The 22816-nt window shown below is 37.4% G+C and overlaps 1 protein-coding gene across 1 annotated transcript; it reads left to right on the forward strand.

Annotated features, from left to right (window-relative positions):
* The first annotated feature begins 248 nt into the window (after positions 1-248).
* Positions 249-22223, forward strand: LOC109065198 (E3 ubiquitin-protein ligase DTX4-like). The gene is made up of 9 exons (XM_042727106.1): positions 249-569; positions 1739-1956; positions 6893-7871; positions 17986-18047; positions 18193-18354; positions 18681-18742; positions 18921-19241; positions 19418-19507; positions 20608-22223. Exons 2-9 carry the CDS (start codon positions 1746-1748, stop codon positions 20833-20835), a joined length of 2115 nt encoding a protein of 704 aa, XP_042583040.1. The 5' UTR covers positions 249-569; positions 1739-1745; the 3' UTR covers positions 20836-22223.
* The last annotated feature ends 593 nt before the right edge of the window (positions 22224-22816 follow it).

Consider the following 22816-nt stretch of genomic DNA (forward strand, 5'->3'; position numbering starts at 1 on the left):
GCAGACTCCTAAAAACGTGAAAAACTAACACAAAAATCACTTTAATCATATTTCATGCGATGACAATCGTTAAATGTACAGATTTTATATCTGTAGAAAACCACCGACTGCACGTACATTTGGGAAGAGTTGGGGAGGAGATACTTTAGTCGGAAGTTGCACTCTTGCGCTGACCATTGGTCGGTTAGACGCCAGTGGGCGTCGAAGTCGCCGCGCCATTGGTCAGTTCAGCCCCAGTGGGCGTGGCCACAGTCAGACGCACGCAAACAATCGAAGAATCCTGCACATTCCTTACTGGAATAAGAATAAGATTTAAATGTCTTTACATGGCAGTAGGTAAACGAGTCATGTCGTTGAGGAGATCTTTAACTGCGCGTTGCGTCGACTGTGCGTTTTAAAGCAAAATAATGCAATAATTCGATTAGCACTTTCCTCTAAGAAAAAAATCTGGGACTATTGTTACATCGCACGGATACTTTTTGCTCAAGTTAAGATGGATTCGCCCAAGGAATTACCTCCTTCTTCAACGATCTGAATGCAAACGAGTCAACACGAACGATCTCTTATTGGTGAGTGCTTGCGTGTCTCAATTCGTTGCATTTTGGGGAAAACGAGCCTTTTGCTTTGCACTGTGCTTGCATCGTGCACGCTCTGTTAATATGGGTTGGGAACATGTTTTAATTGACAGTTTAAACGAATAACTGAGCCCCCATCACAAAATGACCATATATTTTATATGACCTATATTTATATATATTTTAAGAGAGGGAATATTAATGATGGCGAACAGTTTTAAATATACTCTTGTATCGAAGTGTGGTCATTTTTAAGGATGCAATGGAAGAAAATGCCTTACTTAAAATGTCTTGCATGTCACAACATTCTGTGGCAAGCTGCATTAACATTTAACGTCTCTGTCTATTTTATATTACTAATACCTAATTTTATTATTAGTAAGTAGCTATTTCAACCGTAACTGTATCTTTTTCACTAATACTAGTATTCATTTGTTATTGGTCAATATTCTAAAAGTGAAAAGTAACGTCTACTCGTAAAAAATAGCATATTTTGCTAATTAATTCTACAGGTATCTGTGGATCAGATATTGATTATTTACTATTCACTCATTGGTTCTTATTCCACTTGCTGCTAGGACCTGTTACGTTTTTTTTTTCTCCTGGCAGCTAAATAGACATGAACACCTGCTTATTACAAACCAAATTAGAGTGTATTCCAATGGTTACTTGTAACATTTTAAACTTACTATTAAAGTCAACACACATGACCAGTATAAAACAAAACGTGGACTAGTGAGTTGGAAATATATTTCTATTATCAGCTTAAATAGATATTAGGTACCACTCTCTAATAATTACATACTAGTAAAGCTGCAATAGGCAACAATACTAGTACTAGGTAGTAATGATAGTAACAAGAAAGAAAGAAATACGTAATATATATTTTATTAGTGAAAATGATAGGTGTACCAGTCATATTTTGTTTACTGATTGAAAAACATGCACCAGAAACAGAATATATAGTAGATAGTTTAGAGGAATAAATGTTAAAATGGCTTGCCACAGCGTGCTGCATAACATTCCCTTTGTGGTCAAATGCATCGCTTGCTTATAAACGCACCTGTGCAGTACACGGGAATTAGTCGCTGCAAAATACAAAAATGAGTCAAGACGCTATCAGATGTCATTACTGTGGACGTGATTTTATTTTTCTCGCGTAGGTATGAGATGTTGTTAGCCTCGGCCGTGGTCGTCTGGGAATGGCTGAACGAGCACGGGCGCTGGCGACCCTACAGCCCAGCGGTGTCCCATCACATCGAGGCGGTGATCCGCAGCGACCCTCGCGGCGCCGGGAGCGTGGTGCTGGGCCAGGTCGACTCGCGTCTATCGCCGTACATCATTGACCTGCAGTCTATGCACCAGTTTCGGCAAGATACCGGTGAGAGGGAACGATATCCTACCTGATTTTATCATGCATCTTCTAGTACCTCCATTGTATTGTATTAATATGGTTGCTTTACTCTGAGATCAATCAAATGCGCTTATAATCTCAGCTCTGTATTGTGATGGCTTGAAGGCAAACGTCTGCAGATGTTTTGGAAGCTCAGTGTGCTACGAAAATGGTTGGGCTGGGCCTCAAAACCTTGATTTCAGCAACAGCCGCTTCATTTTTCTCAAGTCAGATCACTGTTATCAGTTTTCAGCTTCGTGTTTGTAATTCACACTTGTTTATGTGTCATCCAGTGTAGAGTTCAGTTGGCTCTGCCATGAACTCTTAATGATTTTTGTCAATGCACACGAGTGCTTTGCTGGCGAGAAGGAAGGAATGGTTTGAACCTATAACAAGGGGCAACGTGAAGCCGAAACAAAGGGGTGGATTGTTGGCTGTCAGAATTTTGGGAGTCTCCATCACCCATGCTGACAAAGACCATTGTGCAGGACTGACTAGATTTCATGGGAAGATGGAGGAATGGAGAGAATAGGGTCGGCGAAGGGTAGCGGCCCATCACTCCAGAAACACGAGGGAGGAGGAGATGGATAAATGAATGGTAGTAGAGCGAGGTCATGAAGGGAGGTCGGATGGATGACCTTTGTGTTGTTGGACTGTCAAATTTTGAGACTAATTGTACTGTAGCACAGCTCTCTTGTACTTTGGAATCTGGAACAGACATAACAAGGCTTTATTTGTTTTTATTATGTCTGAAATATATTCTTTAGGTTTGCTTTGGAAAGACATAACAAAAGTTATCTTGTGCTGTCGGTGTAATGTCACAGCTGTATCTCAACTGTTGTAACATCCTTGACCATCCATTTTAATATGCATATCTTTGCATTTGGCATTGTTAAAGAGACATTTGGCTGAAAACCAAAAATTGAAAATAAAGTTTTGGTAATTCATTTTGGGTAACTTGGTAATTGATCTCTGGTCAGGGTGTTGTGTACTCATATGATAAATTAAACCAGGTGTAGTAAAGTTCTTCTGCAACAAGCTTGATATCACAGCCTAAAATATTACATGTAATGAATTGTTCTAGCATAGTTTTAAGTCTTTATGAACTATGTCCACACTGCTGACATATTTACAAGTTTGTAACTTTTTCACAATGTGTGCACAAAAAAAAAAAAACACTGACACAGTCAATATGCCTTGGAGAAGCTTAAATTAAACGGCACTCTTTTTGTCAATGATTTCAGGCCTTTTTTTTATTTTATGGCTGTCAAACAATTAATAGTGATTAATCACATCCAAAATAAAAGTTTGTGTTTACATAATATATGTGTGTGTAGTGTGTATATTTATTTTTAAAAAGTATAAATGTATGTGTGTGTATGTATTTATATATACTTATTTCATGGTCTGTCTGAATACTGGATTCTGATTGGCTGGCAGGTCTGCAGTAAAATCATTTAATGCACAGGTAGTTCCAAGTCAGTTTAATCACTTTTCTGTATTAATGAGCTGCTTTAATTGATGCACACTAACCAACACACATCACTCGCACACACACAGAGAGAGAGGTCAGAGATCGCTGATTGCTCTGGAAACACACACAAACCTGTTGTCAACGCTTCCCCGTGATTTTCATTAATAAAATAGCCTAGATACTAGATCACTACATATATTCCTCAGCAACGAGGTGGTAAAATCGCAGTTTTTGAAGTAATTGTTTGTAAAGATAGACCCGCAGACGCAGCACACAGGTACACACAACTGTCATCGATCTCTGTCTCTCGATAATTAATTGAAATACATGCTATAATTCATTCAAATAAATGTGATCTTACCGCACTATTTCATTTCTGTGTATGATCGGAAGCAGGCAGAATGCTAGATACAAAAATATACACAATGCACATATACAGGTGCATCTCAATAAATTAGAATGCCGTGGAAAAGTTCATTTATTTCAGTAATTCAACTCAAATTGTGAAACTCATGTATTAAATAAATTCAATGCACACAGACTGAAGTAGTTTAAGTCTTTGGTTCTTTTAATTGTGATGATTTTGGCTCACATTTAACAAAACCCACCAATTTACTATACCATCAAATTAGAATACTTCATAAGACCAATAAAAAAAAAAAAAAAAAAAAATTGTGAATTGTTGGCCTTCTGGAAAGTATGTTCATTTACTGTACATGTACTCAATACTTGGAAGGGGGTCCTTTTGCTTTAATTACTGCCTCAATTCGGCGTGGCATGGAGGTGATCAGTTTGTGGCACTGCTGAGGTGGTATGGAAGCCCAGGTTTCAGCTCATCTGCATTTTTTGGTCTCTTGTTTCTCATTTTCCTCTTGACAATACCTCATAGATTCTCTCTGGGGTTCAGGTCTGGTGAGTTTGCTGGCCAGTCAAGCACACCAACACTATGGTCATTTAACCAACTTTTGGTGCTTTTGGCAGTGTGGACAGGTGCCAAATCCTGCTGGAAAATGAAGTCAGCATCTTCAAAAAGCTGGTCAGCAGAAGGAAGCATGAAGTGCTCCAAAATATCTTGGTAAACGGGTGCAGTGACTTTGGTTTTCAGAAAACACAATGGACCAACACCAGCAGATGACACTGCACCCCAAATCATCACAGACTGTGGAAACTTAACACTGGACTTCAGGCAACTTGGGCTATGAGCTTCTTCACCCTTCCTCCAGACTCTAGGACCTTGGTTTCCAAATGAAATACAAAAATTGCTCTCATCTGAAAAGAGGACTTTGGTCCACTGGACAACAGTCCAGTTCTTCTTCTCCTTAGCCCAGGTAAGACGCCTCTGACATTGTCTGTGGTTCAGGAGTGGCTTAACAAGAGGAATACGACAACTGTAGCCAAATTCCTTGACACTGTGTCTGTGTGTGGTGGCTCTTGATGCCTTGACCCCAGCCTCAGTCCATTCCTTGTGAAGTTCACTCAAATTCTTGAATCGGTTTTTGCTTGACAATCCTCATAAGGCTGCGGTTCTCTCGGTTGGTTGTGCATCTTTTTCTTCAACACTTTTTCCTTCCACTCAACTTTCTGTTAACATGCTTGGATACAGCACTCTGTGAACAGCGAGCTTCTTTGGCAATGTATGTTTGTGGCTTACCCTCCTTGTGAAGGGTGTCAATGATTGTCTTCTGGACAACTGTTAGATCAGCAGTCTTCCCCATGATTGTGTAGCCTGGTGAACCAAACTGAGAGACCATTTTGAAGGCTCAGGAAACCTTTGCAGGTGTTTTGAGTTGATTAGCTGATTGGCATGTCATCATATTCTAATTTGTTGAGATAGTGAATTGATGGGTTTTTGTTAAATGTGAGCCCAAATCATCACAATTAAAAGAACCAAAGACTTAAACTACTTGAGTCTGTGTGCATTGAATTTATTTAATACAATTCAACTCAAATTGTGAAACTCGTGTATTAAATAAATTCAATTTCAGTTTTAGTAAACAATGTAACTACAGAAGAGTCAAGTTTTAAATAGGAAAAATATCGAAACTCTTTGTTCATTTTTGAGTGAGATGCTAACGGTCTAATCAGATTCAATTATCTATGCTAAGCTAAGCTAAAAGTGCTACCGCTAGACCCGGAGATTGGCTGAATGGATTCGAAAATGGTAAAACTCAACTGTTTAACTCTAGGGGAGTTTAATGTAGCCATGTGGTCGCTCAGTTTTTCTAGACTTGTTTTGATCATGTAATAGATTTGAACAAAGAAATCAAGTGCTACGCAGATGTTTTGGCCATGATTTGATTACAAATACAAATACAAAAATTAGACGAGTAAACGCAGTACTTATTAAAAGAATCACCCCTTTAAAATATATGAACACAGGAAACCGCTGTTAGCAGGTTAATGTATAGTTTCCCATTCCATGACTAGTAAAATAATGGCAACTTACTGTCTGTATAATATTGAACATGGTTCTTCTTGGAGTAGCGCGGCCGCGCTCTGCATCATCTTCTTAATTTACAGGTGTCAGTGTTAAGGCGCAATACTGCCTCCTGGGAAGTCAAACAGGTCGTGGCGCTGGAGTAGGCTATTTGCGTGTCCTGTTAATTTGAAATATTGTGGTTATTATCGCCAATACTGGTGTATCGTCACACCATAAATTAACACGATGTTGATATTTCATGATTTGAATATCACTGTTATCGCCAATAGCGGTATATCGCAACACCCCTAGTCCACACAAACAAGATATTCATGCATTAAAAGAACAAGACATTGTAAAAGGAATCCATATGAATTAAGTTCATCAGTTTAATCCAAGTCTTCTAAAGAGAGATAAATGCTTTATTATGAACAGATTTAATTTTGGCTATTCATATACACTAAAAATAGTTTGGTGGTGCAACAATTAAAGTCAATTAAAATTGGTGCAATAATGTTTTATTTACAGATTCAAAAAAATATTGGGTCTCATTCATGAAACACAAGCAGAACAAATTTTTGTAATTCATTAACATACACATGTTTAACTAACAAATCGGACGTTTACGAAGCGTTTGTGAATCTGGAGGAAAGTTTTCGGGGAGGTCTGTTTTACACGCAAATTACTCAGAATTTACTCAGATATTTACGAATGTTTCATGAATGAGGCCTAATGTGTATAAACACTGCTCAATGGATATACATAGAGATTAAAATATAAACATCAAATTATAATAAAAGTTCATAATAAAATAGATATAGATCATTTGTGTTCCAAAGTTTAACTAGTCTTATGGGTTTGATACAAAACGAGGGTGCCTGGGTGATGACAATCAAAATTTTTAGTCAAAATGTTAATCAAAATGTTTACTTTTACCTTCATGTCCAAATTCCTGTTTCAAGGAAATACATTAAGACAGGAATAGAAACTGTACTCATCAAAAAACGTAATATTTCTGCTCTTCCTTACAGGTACGCTAAGACCCGTGCGGCGAAGCTTCTATGACCCGCGGTCGGCTCCGGGTCAGGGATGTGTGTGGGAATGGGAGAACGACTCGGGCTCATGGACGCCGTACGACACCGAGGTCAGCATCGCCATCCAGGCGGCTCGGGACCGGCAGCAGCCCTGGCTGGACTTAACGCCGCTGGGCATCTGCTACCTTATAGACCTGCAGAGTATGACGCAGATCAACGGACAGACGCAGCGGCGCCGGCGCATCCAGAGGCGCTCAGACCTAGCCTACCCGCTCGTCTCTGGCCCGCTGCCTAAACCGCATCCGTGGTCATCCGCTGGAAGCGGTGGACTCCTGGGGGTGGGCGTATCGGGGATCAGCGGAGGGAATGGCAGTGCCTATCCCAGTGGAGCTCTCCCAGCTTCTGCTATTACTTCACTGGGTCAACCGTGTTCCTGCCAGCAGTGCATGCTAGTCTTAGGTGTCAAGACCCCTAGCATGGCACAAACTCTCGGGCGGAAGCCCCCGCCCATACCCAAGCCGCCAAGCCCAAAAGCACCATCAAGAGGACATTCGTACTCGCTTACCCTGCCTCACCCTCCATCCCTGTCCCGGGTCCTCTCGCCACATAGGAACTCCACCTCGGGTGCTAACGTAGGCTTCGGACAATCCCTCTCCCTGCTGGGCTCAGCCACTGCTGCCCTGTCTATATCCTCCAACCGTCCTCCTCCACCCTCTGTGCCACCACCCCTGCCGCCTTCCACCATACCCCACATGACCTCGGCGCCCAACTCTACTGCACCTACACCCTCCAACGCCCTTATATCTACAGTGACCACCTGTGCTCCCACACCCTCTGCTCGTGTTCTGGGTCCCATGTCGACGGCTTCAGCCGCTTGTGCCGCCCCGGTGCCGCCTCGCAGCAGTCTGGCTGGCCTTAGCCGCCCCGCCCTGCAGAGAATCGCCATGGCACAGTCACGGGCACTCATTGCATCAGGGTAAGTCATCGCGATTGGAGATATCTGTGATTGTAAATTAAATGATACTCTGTTTTTCTAGGGATCACGTCCGTTTCTAGATGGTAACCTTAACCGTGACAACTGCGATTGTGATTCTCATGAGCGTTTCACAGACTGAGGTTTACTATTTACACTAGTGTTCAAATGTCTGGGGTCGGCAAGATTTCTTTATTCACTCTTATTAAGCAAGGACTCATCAAACTGATCAAAAATGACAGTAAAGTCTGTTACAGAAGATTTCGATTTCAAATAAATGTTGCTCTTTTCAACTTTCTACTCCTCAAAGGGTCCTGAAAAAAAATTATTTCCACAAAAATAAGCAACTGTTTTCAGCATTTATAATAACAAGAAATGTTTCTTGAGGATCAAATCAGCATATTAGAATGATTTCTGAAGGATCATATGACACTAAAGACTGGTGCTAAAAATTCAGCTTTGCATAACAGGAATAAATTACATTTTAAAATTTATTAAAATAGAAAACATTTTAAATAGTAATATTTACTTTTTTATTTACTTATTTACTAAGATTTATTTTTTTGAATTTTGCCTTTATTATGATAGGATAGTGTAGAGTGGACAGGAAGTGGGGTGGGATCGGGAAAGGTCCTCGAGCCAAGATTTGAACTCGGGACTCCCGCAATGCAACAGCATTACATGTTGGCACACTGCCCACTAGGCTATCGGCACCAACAGTGATTTTGAACAATATTACTGCTTTTATTGTATTTTAAAGCAAATACATGCAGCTTTGGTGAGCTTAAGAGAAACATTGAAAAAAAACTTACCTGCAGCAAACATTTGAACGGTAGTGTATGAGAACAACTTAGTTGGAAATAAAGCAGATAAAATTTCTCCTTAACGAAAAATCCCAATCACAAAAATTCCCATTGAAGTGATTTTTCATATGTAAAATTTCATTGAGCAACCTTTACCTTTGAGCATGTTGGTTATACATTTGCACTGGCAAAGTCCAGTTGGAAACCAATACAGTCAAGATTCCTCAAGGACATAAAGTTGAGTTTCACGTGAGGCCAAAAAGTATCCCAACACAGATTTTTCACTCATGCTCAAGTTGCTTTCATGAATTTGCCGTGTTGCACAACAGAAAGCTGCTTGGTTTGAAAGTTACTTCTAAACTGTGCTTCATACATCATTACATTAATTACAGTGGATAATTTGACCACATCTTATGTTTCAACATGCTTGTGAACACCACATTTTGTGCTTGCATTCCTGTGTGAAACAAGTGTGAGATTGTTAAATATCTTAGCTTGATTTGAATATTTACAGAAAGAATGTCACTCTGGGATGTGCACACAGAGATAGTTAGCTCAGGTCTATTGCTCTTTTCAGAACACATTTGACTTAAACTGCTGTAACATAAACATGACATTGGAGACTGGGAATCCAATACATCCCATATATTAGCTTTTTGTGGTTATAAAGGGTTAGATTACTAGTACATTTGTTGTCTTTGTATCTGGGCCTGTGCTGTGATGTGAAACGGTTTCGCTTCTGTAATAGTTTATTTTTTAATAAAATGTGCTTTTTTTTGTAGTGTACTTGAAATGTTGACACATTTAGGCCTGCTAAAAGAAAGTAAGTTTTATTTAGCACTTCTGGCCTGTAGTTTTTCTAAGTGCTTGGTCAGAACCTGAACCTAAACCTCCCCTGCTTTCACTCTCTTTTCTCATTTTACTTTTGGTATCGGACCTTGGTGCTTGGTACAGCGGAATTCTCCCACTTCCTACTTAAAGATTAACATTGGAATGGTGCTCAAAGTTGAACATCCAACATTTAACATCAGAGCAGATCAATTATTCCCAAATTAAATTTGAAATAATTCCAAGACAACTAAAGCTGAGGTTTATCGGTTATTTTCAAGTGGAAGTGGAAGTGAAAGTGGGAGAATTTGGTGTTAGAGGTTGTCTAGAATGCAGCACAACGGATGTGCAGTGGAACGAATGGAACACATTGTGGTTGGAAATTGGAAATGTAAACTTGAGTTTTCCCACCTTTGAATTCGTCCTGAACAGGGTTAAAGTTTCGAGAAACATAACATATAACATAACATAACAACACAATATAATATAATAATAAATATAATATTTCAAAAATATTGTTATTTTAAACTACTGTTCAAAACTTTGGGTCAGTTGGATTTTTTTAAATGTATTTTGAAAGTAATGTTTTTCGCATTTATGCTGACTATTAAATATGCTGCATTTATTTGATTAAGAATACATTGAAACAGGTGAATAGGGTAAAAAAATTAACTAATAGTTATCACCTTACTAACCAAGTTAATTGATTACATTGATAATTGCAAACATTTTTTGTATTACAAGTTTTCTAAAATGTTATATTTAAATATGCAAATGACAATGAGGCATTATTTAATGAAATATGCGCTAATTTGCATACATTTCTAGTACAAAAATCTGAACACAGGATGAAGTCAGTTTCAAAATTCTTGTTTAATTTTTTTTGACATATTAGAGTCAAAATATTTTTACAGAAGGAATTCTGGGTATCTCTTTTTGTCACTCCATAATTCAGAAAATACTTTGAACAGCTAGAAAACAATATATTTTCACCATTTTTCGGGGAATAAAATGTTGTATATAATCAAGAAAATTATATATGAACAAATCCCTCTGTAAAAACCTTCAGAATATAGACAGGAATAAAAATGTAAAGTTTGGTGTGTGTAAGTGCAACTGAAGTGGAGATTTATGGCTCAGAGTTGGAGAAAAAACTCATTTTGAGAAAACGGCCTTTAAAAATATGTATTGTAATTTAAATCTATTGACACAAATAGATAAAGTGCTATAACAGGAACACTTAACAGTGTCTTTTGGATGTTTTCTTTCCATAAGTCTGAAAAAACACTTTATGAAAAGCCAAAAAGCCCAAAATCTGAATATTGACAGGGGCATGAAAATACTCTGTTTTTGCCTGCAGTGTCTCCCCTTAAAAATGATTATTATTATTTTTTTTAATAAAATTGATTTTTGTCATGGCAAAGCTGAATTTTCAGCATCAATACTCCAGTCTTCAGTGTCTCATGATCCTTCAGAAAAATATCTGAGATGTTGATTTGATGCTCAAGAAACTTACAAATGAGGAATACAACACAAGCAATTCAAAAAGACATGAACATTTGAAATTGAAATCTTTTGTAACATTATAAATGTCTTTGCTGTCACTTTTGATCAATTTAATCTATCCTTGCTGATTAAAAGTATTATTTCTTTTTAAAAAAATCCTGCCAACCCAAACTTTGGAACAATAATGTATGTCACATTATAAACCATCACTTGAAAAGCTGTGTGGTCTGCGGGTTCCATGTGAGAAGGCAAGAGATTAGTTAATGAAAGGAAGCTTTCTACACATTGCTGGTCGATGGGAGTCCACCATGAGTGTCAACAGGTCAGTTTCGTTCATTAGAGTCCCCCTCCTTCTTTCTGCCTGTTCTCCCTGTTCCCCGTTCCCAGGCTCCGCTCATTCCTAGGGGCCCCTTTAGCTCCATTGTGCGAGTTTTTGGGAGAGCGTGTGTGTGCGCTGAGTGAGTATCCAAGGCAACCTTTGTTTGCAGTCGCTAGCTTGGGGTTTTTTATTTGCAACACAATGCAGTTAAGGCGGGGGGAGGGGTGTCAGTGGAAAGACAGAGGAGGGGGAGAAGATTCGGTAGTCTGTGTGAAGGAGGTTTGGGAATAGTTGCTTGATTGAGCAAGTGTTTGTTTTGAGTGTGTGAGACTCAGACGCTGTCCTATAGACACAAACGTCTGTCTCAGACACTGGAGGAGCGCCGGTTTAAGTATATGCGTAGCGGCATATGACTGAGATGAGGAATGAGCCATGAAAAGTGAAGTGAGCCAACAAAAAACATATTTAGCCATGCTCTGGCATACTGTTAAGTCACAGGATAAGGTTTAGATTTTTACAAGCATGCTGAATCATAAATATGTTATTCAGCAGTTGCTCAAAAGTGAAAGTAAAAACTTTTGCATTGATACAAAAAAATCTATTTCGATTAAATGTGATTCTAATGTTGTGATTTCAACATTAATAAGAAGAAATGTTATTTGAGCACCGAATCAACATATTAGATTGATTTCTGAAGGATCAAAGACTGGAGTAATAATGCTGAGAATTCAGCTTTGCATCACAGTTATGAATTACACTTTAAAATATATTAAAATAGTTGTTTTAAATTGTAATAATATTGCACAATTTTGCTGTTCTTACTGTATTTGTTATCTAATAAATGCAGCCTTGGTGAGCATAAGAGACTTTTCAAAAACATTAAATAATCTAAACGTTTGACCATCAGTGTACATTTGGAAATATCAGAAATATTTCAGATTGTGCACTATTTTTAGGTTAATGTGGCACAAGTGCTTCTGTTATTGAAGTGAAAGCAGGTAAACCAAATTCTACTTCTGGAATTCAGTGTTTTTCACTTCAGTTTATGCATTCAAATATGTATGCTGATAGTATGCAAAATAGAAACATTTTTGCCTATGGACCCATTGTGTGTATTTACATTTATCATATAATTTAATGAGTATTGATAGACCCGGTGTACTCATTTCTTGTGCTGATACATTTAAAGGAATGTTCCAGCTTAAATAAAAGCATCTGTGCTATTTATTACCACAGAAAATGATCTCAGTTTGTGCAAACAAACAAAAATTATCTTTACAGTAATGCACCTACAAAGTCACAGCACAGGAATAAATGCCCAAATATAAAGCATACGTGAAGCTAGTGTTATAAAATAACTTACTAACATGGGAACTTTTCGTTTGCCAGCTGAGTCACTTCCTCAATATTGAATGTGAATGCTAATGGCTTACAGACGTCCTTGACCAAAACCCTCCTAAACTTTGTTGTCCTACTGTACATATGTTTATAACAGAAGAGATGAACTTTTTGTTCCACAGATGCAGAACCCTGAACATTCTTTAACAGGTCACAAGTGTTTATACATTTAATCCACTAGAGGACGCTAGAAAGAAAACTCTCTCTATGTCTGGACGCTCTGAGATATATCTGGATTGTATTGCACTTCTAGATCTTAAAAACAATGTAGAAAGCTATTTTACTTTAATTTATATTGTGTATATGTGTATATTTGTTTTGTTCCTACATCAGCACAAGTGTGATTGTAGCCAGTTTGCAGATGTTTAGCTGATGGTGAAAATGATTAGTTGTTTATGGTAATAACTGTACATTTGTTTGTTCTTTTTTAATTCCGTTTCACTTGCGTTTCTGCCACCACTGGATAAAGGCTTTTCTGACGGGCACTGTGATTAACACCTTGAGCAGGGTTTTCACTTCTTCTTTCAGTCATGCTTAGTTTCTTGAGATGGGTTTCGGTCTGTAGAGTGAAAGCAGGGCTCCCATATGGCACCTGTAGCTGGATGATAACTGAGCCTGACTGATTAGAAATCTCTGTCTCTAATATGAAGCTTCACCTTTAAACCTCCTTGATCTTTTCCAGGTACACTTGAAATGGACAATGAACCATTGTTGATTGTACATTCATTCTCTTTGTTTTGCACATTAGTAGTAGAGTTAAGCATGTCATGATACTGGCTTGAATACAGAATTACACAAAATACACAAAAACCTGCCTTTTTCAGAACAGAATCACTGTTATTTTCATATTAGGTATACAAATAGGCCAGTGAGCACCATGATTTTGCTGATGTAGTAAATAATGCAAGTTTTGTGTGATTTGTTTGAACTCAGTTGGATTGTTTCATGGTAAAAAAAAAAAAAAAAATAGAGAGAGAGAGCTTTAAAAGTGTAGTTTTTCTGTAAATGGTACCATGTTAATACTATGCTTTTGTGCATATGGCCTCTATGGTATTCTTTGAAGTACCGTGTACATAATGTGGTACACTACTTTTCGGAAGTTTAAGGTCAAAAATGTTTTAAAAAGACATTAATTATTTTATTCAGGAAGGATGTGTTCAATTGATCCAAGGTGGCAGTAAAGACATTTATTATTTTACAAAACATTTCTATTTCAAATAAATCATGTTCTTTTGGACGTTTTATGCATTAAAAGAATCCTGAAAACAGGTATCATGGTTTCCACCAAAATTTTAAGCAGCACAACTGTTTTCAACATTTATAATAATCAGAAATCAGCATATTAGCATGATTTCTGAAGGATCATGTGACACTGAAGACTGGAGTAATGATGCTGAAAGAGAGAAATATATTCAAATAGAAAATACTTATTTTAAATGAGAATAATGTTCACAATATGACAGTTTTACTGTATCTTTGATCAAATAAATCCAACCTTGGTGAAAAAATTCCCAACCCGTTTCAGCATCATGATTTAAATAAAAATACCTTGGTATTACCATCTGAGTATTTTAATAAAATGGGAAGCTCACAGAAATAAATCACAGTCTGCCTATAACAGAAACAAAAGTGCTAGCAAATGGGATTCAGTCGGCAGTGCCTCCTTCAAACAAGCTAAAAAGTAAAAAGGATTGTGACCGGATCAAGGTCGAGGGTCGTGTCAGTGAGTTTTTTTTCATCAAGCTAGCAAAACCCCTTGACGTTAGAGATTCCCTCTCTCCTGCCCTCTCCACCTGCTCCCTTTTTCCCTCCTTCATTGCAGTCTTCGTGTTCATCAGTAAGTGACTACATCTGGCCGTGGTTTGATTGGGTGAGTTGTGCTTATGCCTGCAGCCATATGGGTTCTGTGTTAATACCGCTAGATTAGCCAGCAGCAAACGTGACTGAAGATTTTCCGCTGGCCTCCTTTCACCCCCCACCCAGCACATCCGTGTCAACTCCCCATTCTGCCTCCTCTACAAATTTTTCATCTTAATGGTGGCACCGTGTCCTTTTGCACCTTGCGGTGAACGCATTAGCTGATCTGTGTCTCCGTGTCTTGCTGCACTTGATGTGACATACATGCCAACAGCTTGTATAACCCTTAAACACACTCCTGCTAGCACACATTCACACTTCTTCTCTTTTATTCTGGAAGACTCTTCTGGCCGCTGTGAGGACTGACAGCACAGCCGTTCAGGACAGAAGTGAGGGTTAATGACGATTATGACATCATGGGTTCTCCATTATCAGCATCATAAAGATAAACTTTAGCACAGTGATAAACATTTTCCCTCATCACTTCTGCTTTCCAAATATCTCGTACTAGGATTGGACAGTTACACACCAGTGGTCTTTGTGTTTATATACTGAATGAGTGAATCTCACAAAAACATGTCCAGGGCACATTTCAGAATAACATTATACCAAATTGTCATTATTTTACAGCATGGAGATGTTTTACTTGAACTTTCAATGGTTATTCTAATTATAAACTCATAAATTTAATATATATATATATATATATATATATAGAGAGAGAGAGAGAGAGAGCGAGCGAGAGAGCGAGAGAGAGAGAGAGAGAGTTTTTATGTAAAAAAATTGTAAATGTTAAATAAAAAATAGCCATAATATGAATTATTCAGCATATATAATATATATATATATATATATATATATATATATATATATTTTTTTTTTTTTTTTTTTTTTTATAATGTATGTATGTATGCATATGTGTGTGTGTGTGTGTGTATATATATATATATGTATGTAATTTATTTATTTATTTATATATCTGTATCTATTTATTTTTTACATTTATTTATGTGTATTTTTGCAAAGGTCACAATTGTATTGTAAAAAATTTCACAGTTGCTTTATTTATTTGATCCAAAACACAGCAAAGAAAAATAATATTGTGAAATATTATAATTTAAAGTGTTTCTGTTTTAATATATTTTAAGATGTAGCTGAAGCTGGAGACAGACAGATGTAATCTGTTTTTATTAATTTACAGTATATACATTTTTAATAATGTAATTTCTGATTTATATCTTTTGAGTGAAATGAAACCCCCGGCATGTTCTTAACAGATTTTGTGGGATTCATCCATATATATCCTTGTGTCTGTGCCAATATAGTCAGTGTCTGTGCATGCCCATATACGACCAAAACGTTTGAACGCGTGCAGGACGCACACATGGGATGGTATGGATGTGTGTGTGTAAGCAACTATCTTGCACTATGTGCCAGTGTGATGGAACCTTATGGTGGTGTGTCAGTGTGTGACGTTGAGAGGTAATCCCGTGGATCACCTGCTTCCCTAGCTGCTCGTCAACAGATGGAAACTCGAGGATTAGCACTATAAGAGCGACGGCTGACAGAGCAAGGCAAGACAACCTCATCCAGCACAAGAACAACTCACAGAAAGAGACCGGGGATATATGTCAATAAAACTACATTGATTCCTGGCTCTCTAGAGGGAGAAACATATCAATCTGACTACAGAGACCGCCAAACATTCTTTGAAGAAGTTTGAGAGCAGAATGCAAGGCAGAATCCAAACATTACTTTTGAGTTTTTCCTATTAGACTCAATTTTTTCTTTGGAGAACGTTGGAATAGTTGAGACATGACTGTTATCAAGGTCAAACAGTGAGTATCTTTGGACATGTTTTGGTTTTGTTTAGAGCCCGACCGATATATCGTTTTGCTTAAATTATCAGCCGATAAGAGCCTGTCGTCAATATATCGGTATCGGTGAATATGCCACCGATATAATTTTTTTTTTTTTTTTTTTTACAAAACATATAACACAGATAAAATGCTTGAAATTGTGTAATCAGTTTGTCCAGCAGAGTCCATTGTTTGCTACTGGTGAACTGGATGAAACGCTTTAAAGCTTAGGTCTATGGAAAACCATTGGAACTTTGAACGGCCATATCGTTACATTCAAATGGCATTAAAGTGCGCGAGACGTGAATTTATATTGTATTTATTTTTAGAGGTAAATTATGTCACACTTCACACTTCTCTAGTAAGTTTCGTCTGTGTGAAGACAGTAGCACAAATCCATGAATGAATGTTCTGAAGTGAAATAAACTTCAGCGGAATAAAGTTGAATGGAATTGAATTTATTTAAAGTTGAATAAACTTCAACTTTACTGTTCAGTGCACTTATGTCAGACTCATTTTGGATAATAAAGTTTATTGTTAAATTGTTAAATGCCCTGCCTCCATTACATATCTTCGTCACGTCATTATAAGTGTTTGATCACCACATTTGAGTGATCATTGCAAAAAAATGTGTTTATGTTTATATATTCTGTTTATGTATATACTGTATTCTATATATAGTACCAGTCAAATGTTTGGACACATGAATGGGAAAGTGTCCAAATTTTTGACTAAACTGTACTATTATATATACAAAGAATATCGGCCGATATATCAATATTTTTTTTACATCCTAATATCGGTATCGGCCCCAAAAAACCCATATCGGTCGGGCTTTAGACTCCTGTTCATTCTGTAATTGGTAAGCTAATAGTACTTTAATCGTTTTTAACAGCCAGCCAACCCTTATTAACAAGGTGTTGAAAAGTCTAGGAAAAAAAATGAACAACAGAATACATTGTCATTTATCAGTGGTTATTGTCATTTGGTTTGGTTTTTAAGTTTAACATAAGAACAATTTTGCATTAGTAGTCTTTACTAGTAGTTATACTTGAAAATCTTGGTTTGACAGTAGTTTTTGATTGTTCAAAATATCACTTGGTTAACTTTTATAGTTTACCTCATATGTTCTGTAATGTTGAGGTGAAATGCCCTGGAAATGTTTGGCCAAGTACACACTGGCAATCTGAATATCCCCACATATGGACAACAGGTTGTCTGGTCATGTGAGGTTTTGCTGTGCGCCACACACTGCTGTTGTCTGCTGACTCAGTGCCAGTTTTGTTAGTGGCACCAGCGGGTTTAACAGAAGATGTGACCTGGTTTACATACCTCAGCGTGACTCGGCATGTCTGCAGGTCAGGATGGGGGTGATATGCAAGCAGGTGTAGCTGTGACAACAACATGGTTATTTCTGTTCGGATCCAGATTATGATTATCGATAAGACCGTTGTGGTGTGTGTGTGGGTGTTTCTGATTGGTGAGTGGTTGCTTGCGTAGTGGAAGCATTTGTTTCATGTCTTATTTCTTTTTTTATACCTTTATAGTGTCCCCACCGTCCCAGTGAAGAACTTAAATGGATCAAGTCCTGTCCATCCAGCTTTGGCAGGTGAGAGGCAATATGCAAATAAGTTATAAATAGTGACTGTGAAGATTAAATATAGTAAGATTTGGGATAATTTTGTAACTAAAGACACTGAACCTAAAAATAGATGGATATAAAACAGATGAAATTATCTCTTCTCATTGGTTAGGTATCACTGGGATTCTGATGAGCGCCGCTGGACTCCCGGTCTGCTTGACCCGCCCACCCAAACTTGTGCTCCACCCCCCACCTGTCAGCAAGAGCGACATCAAACCTGTACCAGGCCTCGGCCACTGCTGCCGGAAAACTACAAAGAAGCAGGCCCGCAAAGGCAAGGAGCAAAGACAGTTTAATGCAAATTACAATTACTGTAAAAAAAAAAAAAAAAAAAGTGTGTATGTATATATATATATATATATATATATTTTTTTTTTTTTATTACATAACACAATAAAACATTGTATTAATATTGTGAAATATTATTAATAATTATTTAACTATTATTATTTAATATTATTAATAATAATAATATCACAGAAATGAAATTTCACAGTATTACTGTTTTTACTGTATTTTTAATCAAATAAGTGCAGTCTTAGTAAGCATAAGAGATGTCTTTCAAAAACATGAAAAAATATTTTTATTTTATTTGAGCAGGTAGAACTTCAGAAGAAGTTGTGAGAAGATATCTCCAGAAAGTCCGCAACCCACCTGAGGAGGTAAACATACATGATTCATATTTTCATTTTTTTAATTATTTTGAATTATTTAAACCATTTAAATAAAAATATAATACTTTTTTATTAAAAAGAATTATTTTAATTATCTTTCATTAGATTCATTAAACTTGATTCAATTCTTTTTTTTTTTTTTCTCTATTAATTTGTTTTTTTTTAGGATTGCACTATCTGTATGGAGTCTCTCTGTGGCCCGTCTGGTTATAAAGGCCCAGGTGTCGGTGGCATTTCTCGGGCTGAGTCAGTGGGTCGTCTGTCTCAGTGTGGGCATCAGTACCACCTGCAGTGCCTGGTGGCCATGTACAACAACGGCAACAAAGATGGCAGCCTTCAGTGTCCCACCTGCAAGACCATCTACGGTGTTAAAACCGGCAACCAGCCACCAGGAAAGATGGAATACCACGTCATTCCTCACTCCCTTCCTGGACACCCTGACTGCAAAACCATCCGGATTATCTACAACATACCCCCTGGCATTCAGGTAAGACTCTTAATTTAGAGCTTGTTTAAAACCACTGCTCTGCCCAGAGCATTCATTCACATTGGCATTTGTGTCACCTGCATCATATGTTGAGCTGCTGCAGTGGTAAATAATGGCATGCATACATTATATAACTATGATGTAAGTCTAAACAGCTCTATCTATGATTGTTTTAGGGTCCAGAGCATCCCAACCCTGGGAAGCCCTTCACAGCCCGTGGATTTCCAAGACACTGCTACCTCCCTGACAGTGAGAAAGGCAGGCTGGTGAGTCTCCAGACCTTCTCAAACACAATCTCATTCATTCTCTTACCGTGTCCCTGAGTGTCCTTAAAAATCTTACATTTAGTTAGTTTTATCAAGTTTAAGGTTCTTAAAAAAAAACTAAAGGTTCTAAAAATCCCTATACTGTATATAGACTATATACAGAAGTCAACATTTGAAGTAGATCAAAACCTTTCATCAAAGTTATCCTAAAACCAAAACAATACCTGTTCTTGTCTTAGGACAACTTTGAACTTTTTTTGATCCACTTCAAATGTTGACTACTGTAGGATAGAGACACTGCACCCAAAAATGTAAATTCTGGCAACCTGTATGCATTTCTTTCATCTGTTAAACACAAAAGATATTTTGAAAAATATTGGTAACCAAACAGTTGCTGGTAGCCATTGACTTCCATAGTATTTTTATTTATTTTTTTCAGACAATGGAGGTCATTTGCTACCAGAAACTGTTTGGTTACCCATATTATTCAAAATATCTTCTTTTATGTTCAACAGCAGAAAGAAATTTGTACAAGTTTGGAACATCAAAATGGCAAGTAATGACAAAATATTCCTTTTTGGGTGAAGTATCCTTTTAAATATATTAAATAGTATAAGAAATTTTCACAATTTTGAAAAAAAGTCTTAAATTTAGGGATGGAAATATAGGAATGGCAATATGGTTTAATGTGGTGATTAAACTTCAAAAAGCAATGATTGAAATAAATATAAATTAAATATAAGTATGAAATGCAATCAATTAAATCAAAACATGGTGCTGTTGCGCATTCTGCAGGCTGGCAGTTTTAGAGCAGTTTCTATTCAATGTGTAATGCATTATATACACATATTTTTTTGTATATATGTATATATATATATATATATATAGAGAGAGAGAGAGAGAGAGATACTTATTATATATATAGTTTATAGTATAACCCCCCCCACCCCATTTTTTTTAATAGATATTTTACAGCGTAGGATGCAAGGTCATTAAAAGGGTCTTAAAAAGCTTTATGATATCATGACTTACTCCTATTCTTCCAACTTCAACATTTGAGGTTCTTCAGCTTTTATTCTGAACGATTCCTGCTCTGATAGGTGTTGAAGCTGTTGCTGGTTGCTTGGGACCGCCGGCTGATCTTCTCAGTGGGCACATCCAGCACCACGGGCGAGACTGATACGGTCATTTGGAACGAGGTGCATCACAAAACCGAGTTTGGCTCCAACCTGACCGGCCACGGTTACCCAGACTCCGGTCACCTTGACAACGTCTTGGAAGAGCTGAAGGCGCAGGGCATCACTGAGGAAGAGTGTCTGAGGGACTGAAAATTCAAGTCGGACAACAAAGACTGAATGATTTTTTTTTGTGTGTTAGTGTTGCCAAATCCGAATTCAATTCCCAGCTCTTGTTTCTCAGAATACCTGAGACACTTTCAAAATCCAAAAAACACTTAAGTTTAAAGGTTTCTAAGTCATCGTCGCTCAGTTTTTTCAGTGATATTAGCCCTCCTACTGCTAAAGAAATTGTACGAGCCTGTCAGAAGTGGGACGGCCAGCTGCAAGAGCTGTCATTTACAAACAACATTGCACTGTGCGTGATATTGTGGTGGAGCAATGTCTTTTTGAAAACTCCTGTTCGCGTCCTCCCCACAGAAACTAGATTTGGTACGGTGCAATTTTGTGGCTAGTGGGCTGCAGACAGACGAAAAACTGAACTGCAGGTGTCTGCTCAACCATTTAATGTATTGTAGTTCTGTGAAGGGTACGCAAAACAAAGGTACTTCTGTGCATGTAGTGGTATCATTCGGCGCAGAGGCGATTACGTCACGAGCCCGCCACTTGTTGCTATCTTTGAAGCTCCAGTTGCAGTTTTAGATGCTGGAACGGGAAAGTTTACTGCCTCGTAGTGGCACTTGTTAACATATACATTCCAGTAATAACCACTGTATTTATTTGACGACATAGTTTTCAAAATGTTTGCAGTATTTACATTAACCACTTCTATTTGTACTTATTTTATTGTATCTTACATTATTTTATAATGTCGAAATGAGAAACCTGCATTGTCTTTGATTTTGTGTTGGAAACCAATCTCTGTCCGGGGACTGAAAGAGACATTCAGTGCAAACTGCTTTGTTGATCAGTATTAAAGAAATGTTGAGCCAAGGTGAGATTGGCGGCCAGCAGATGGACAATGAACAAATTTAGTAAAAACGAATTTCTTTGTGATTAGATTAGCTGTCGGAGAGTGAAGAGTTACAAACAGGGCCTGTGCGCAAACTGAGCCAAGCTCAATAATAGTGTGGGTTTTTATCACCATTTTAGGAACCATCAAGGTTTAGAGTCTCAAAAGTTGAAGGTGTGGGCCTTTTAAATGGTTATGAAGAGCAACTAACCTCCCCCTGTTAAGTCCGTTGAAGTTGTATCCTGTGGACAAACTATCTCCAGTTGCCTTTCTGGTCGGTTCTCGGTAGGTCTGTGGTGGACCTGTTTACAAAGCTGTTGACGAAACGACTGCATGTATGTACATGCAAATGTGTAAGCTTACATTTATAGTTGATGTGCTGTATGTATGTGTTTTATGTACACAGTTCTTTTCCCCCTGCATCCAGAAGCATGTTGTGGAAGTAAATGAGTATTTCATTTTCTTGTATCATATTTTTTATAATATACTTTTAATTGATTTAACTTTTTCTTATAAGCTATTAGTTTATTTTCCACTGTGAAGTTTTTAATTTCTTTTATTGCACTTGTATGATTTGATTTATCGTCCAGCCAAGTTCCTCATGATAGTTGCTATGGAGACAACAGTGAAAATGGCACCGCTTCCAGGACGAAAACTGTGAAGACAGAGAACGGAGCTAGGAGAACTAATGTTGCTGTATAATATAAAATGTACAAAACAACTCTTGCATATTACATAGCTGCTGGAATACTGAATAAATATTAAAGGCACTCAAAAAAAAAAAAAAAAAAAAAAAAAAAAAGAGGAAATGCTTGTTTGGATTCATTTTCTTCACAGTTTAAACCTAATTCTTTTTTTTTCTCAAGTTAAAAATGTGGCCCTTTTTGCATAGTTTACTGATGTCAGTCAGGCAATAAATATTTGACTCAGTAGGGGGCGATGGTCAACTAAAATAATCAATAGGCAGGATCCACACTCACTCTATGGCCTATGAGTGATAAAAGTACCAATATATAACAACATTTAATGAAAGCATTTTAGTACGCACCATGCTGCAAATATTAAACAATTATTTTTCATAATATTTTCACAAAATGTACCAAAAGAAAAAAGCATTATTAC

Source organism: Cyprinus carpio, chromosome B7, assembly GCF_018340385.1.
Source record: "Cyprinus carpio isolate SPL01 chromosome B7, ASM1834038v1, whole genome shotgun sequence".
NCBI lineage: Eukaryota > Metazoa > Chordata > Actinopteri > Cypriniformes > Cyprinidae > Cyprinus > Cyprinus carpio.

Bases quoted from the DNA above. Each gene is read 5' to 3' on its own strand.
- LOC109065198 (XM_042727106.1), top strand. From the start codon at position 1,746: ATGTTGTTAGCCTCGGCCGTGGTCGTCTGGGAATGGCTGAACGAGCAC. The intron at 1,957-6,892 runs GTGAGAGGGAAC...TCTTCCTTACAG, and splicing joins CCAGTTTCGGCAAGATACCG to GTACGCTAAGACCCGTGCGG. The intron at 19,242-19,417 runs GTAAGACTCTTA...TGATTGTTTTAG, and splicing joins ACATACCCCCTGGCATTCAG to GGTCCAGAGCATCCCAACCC.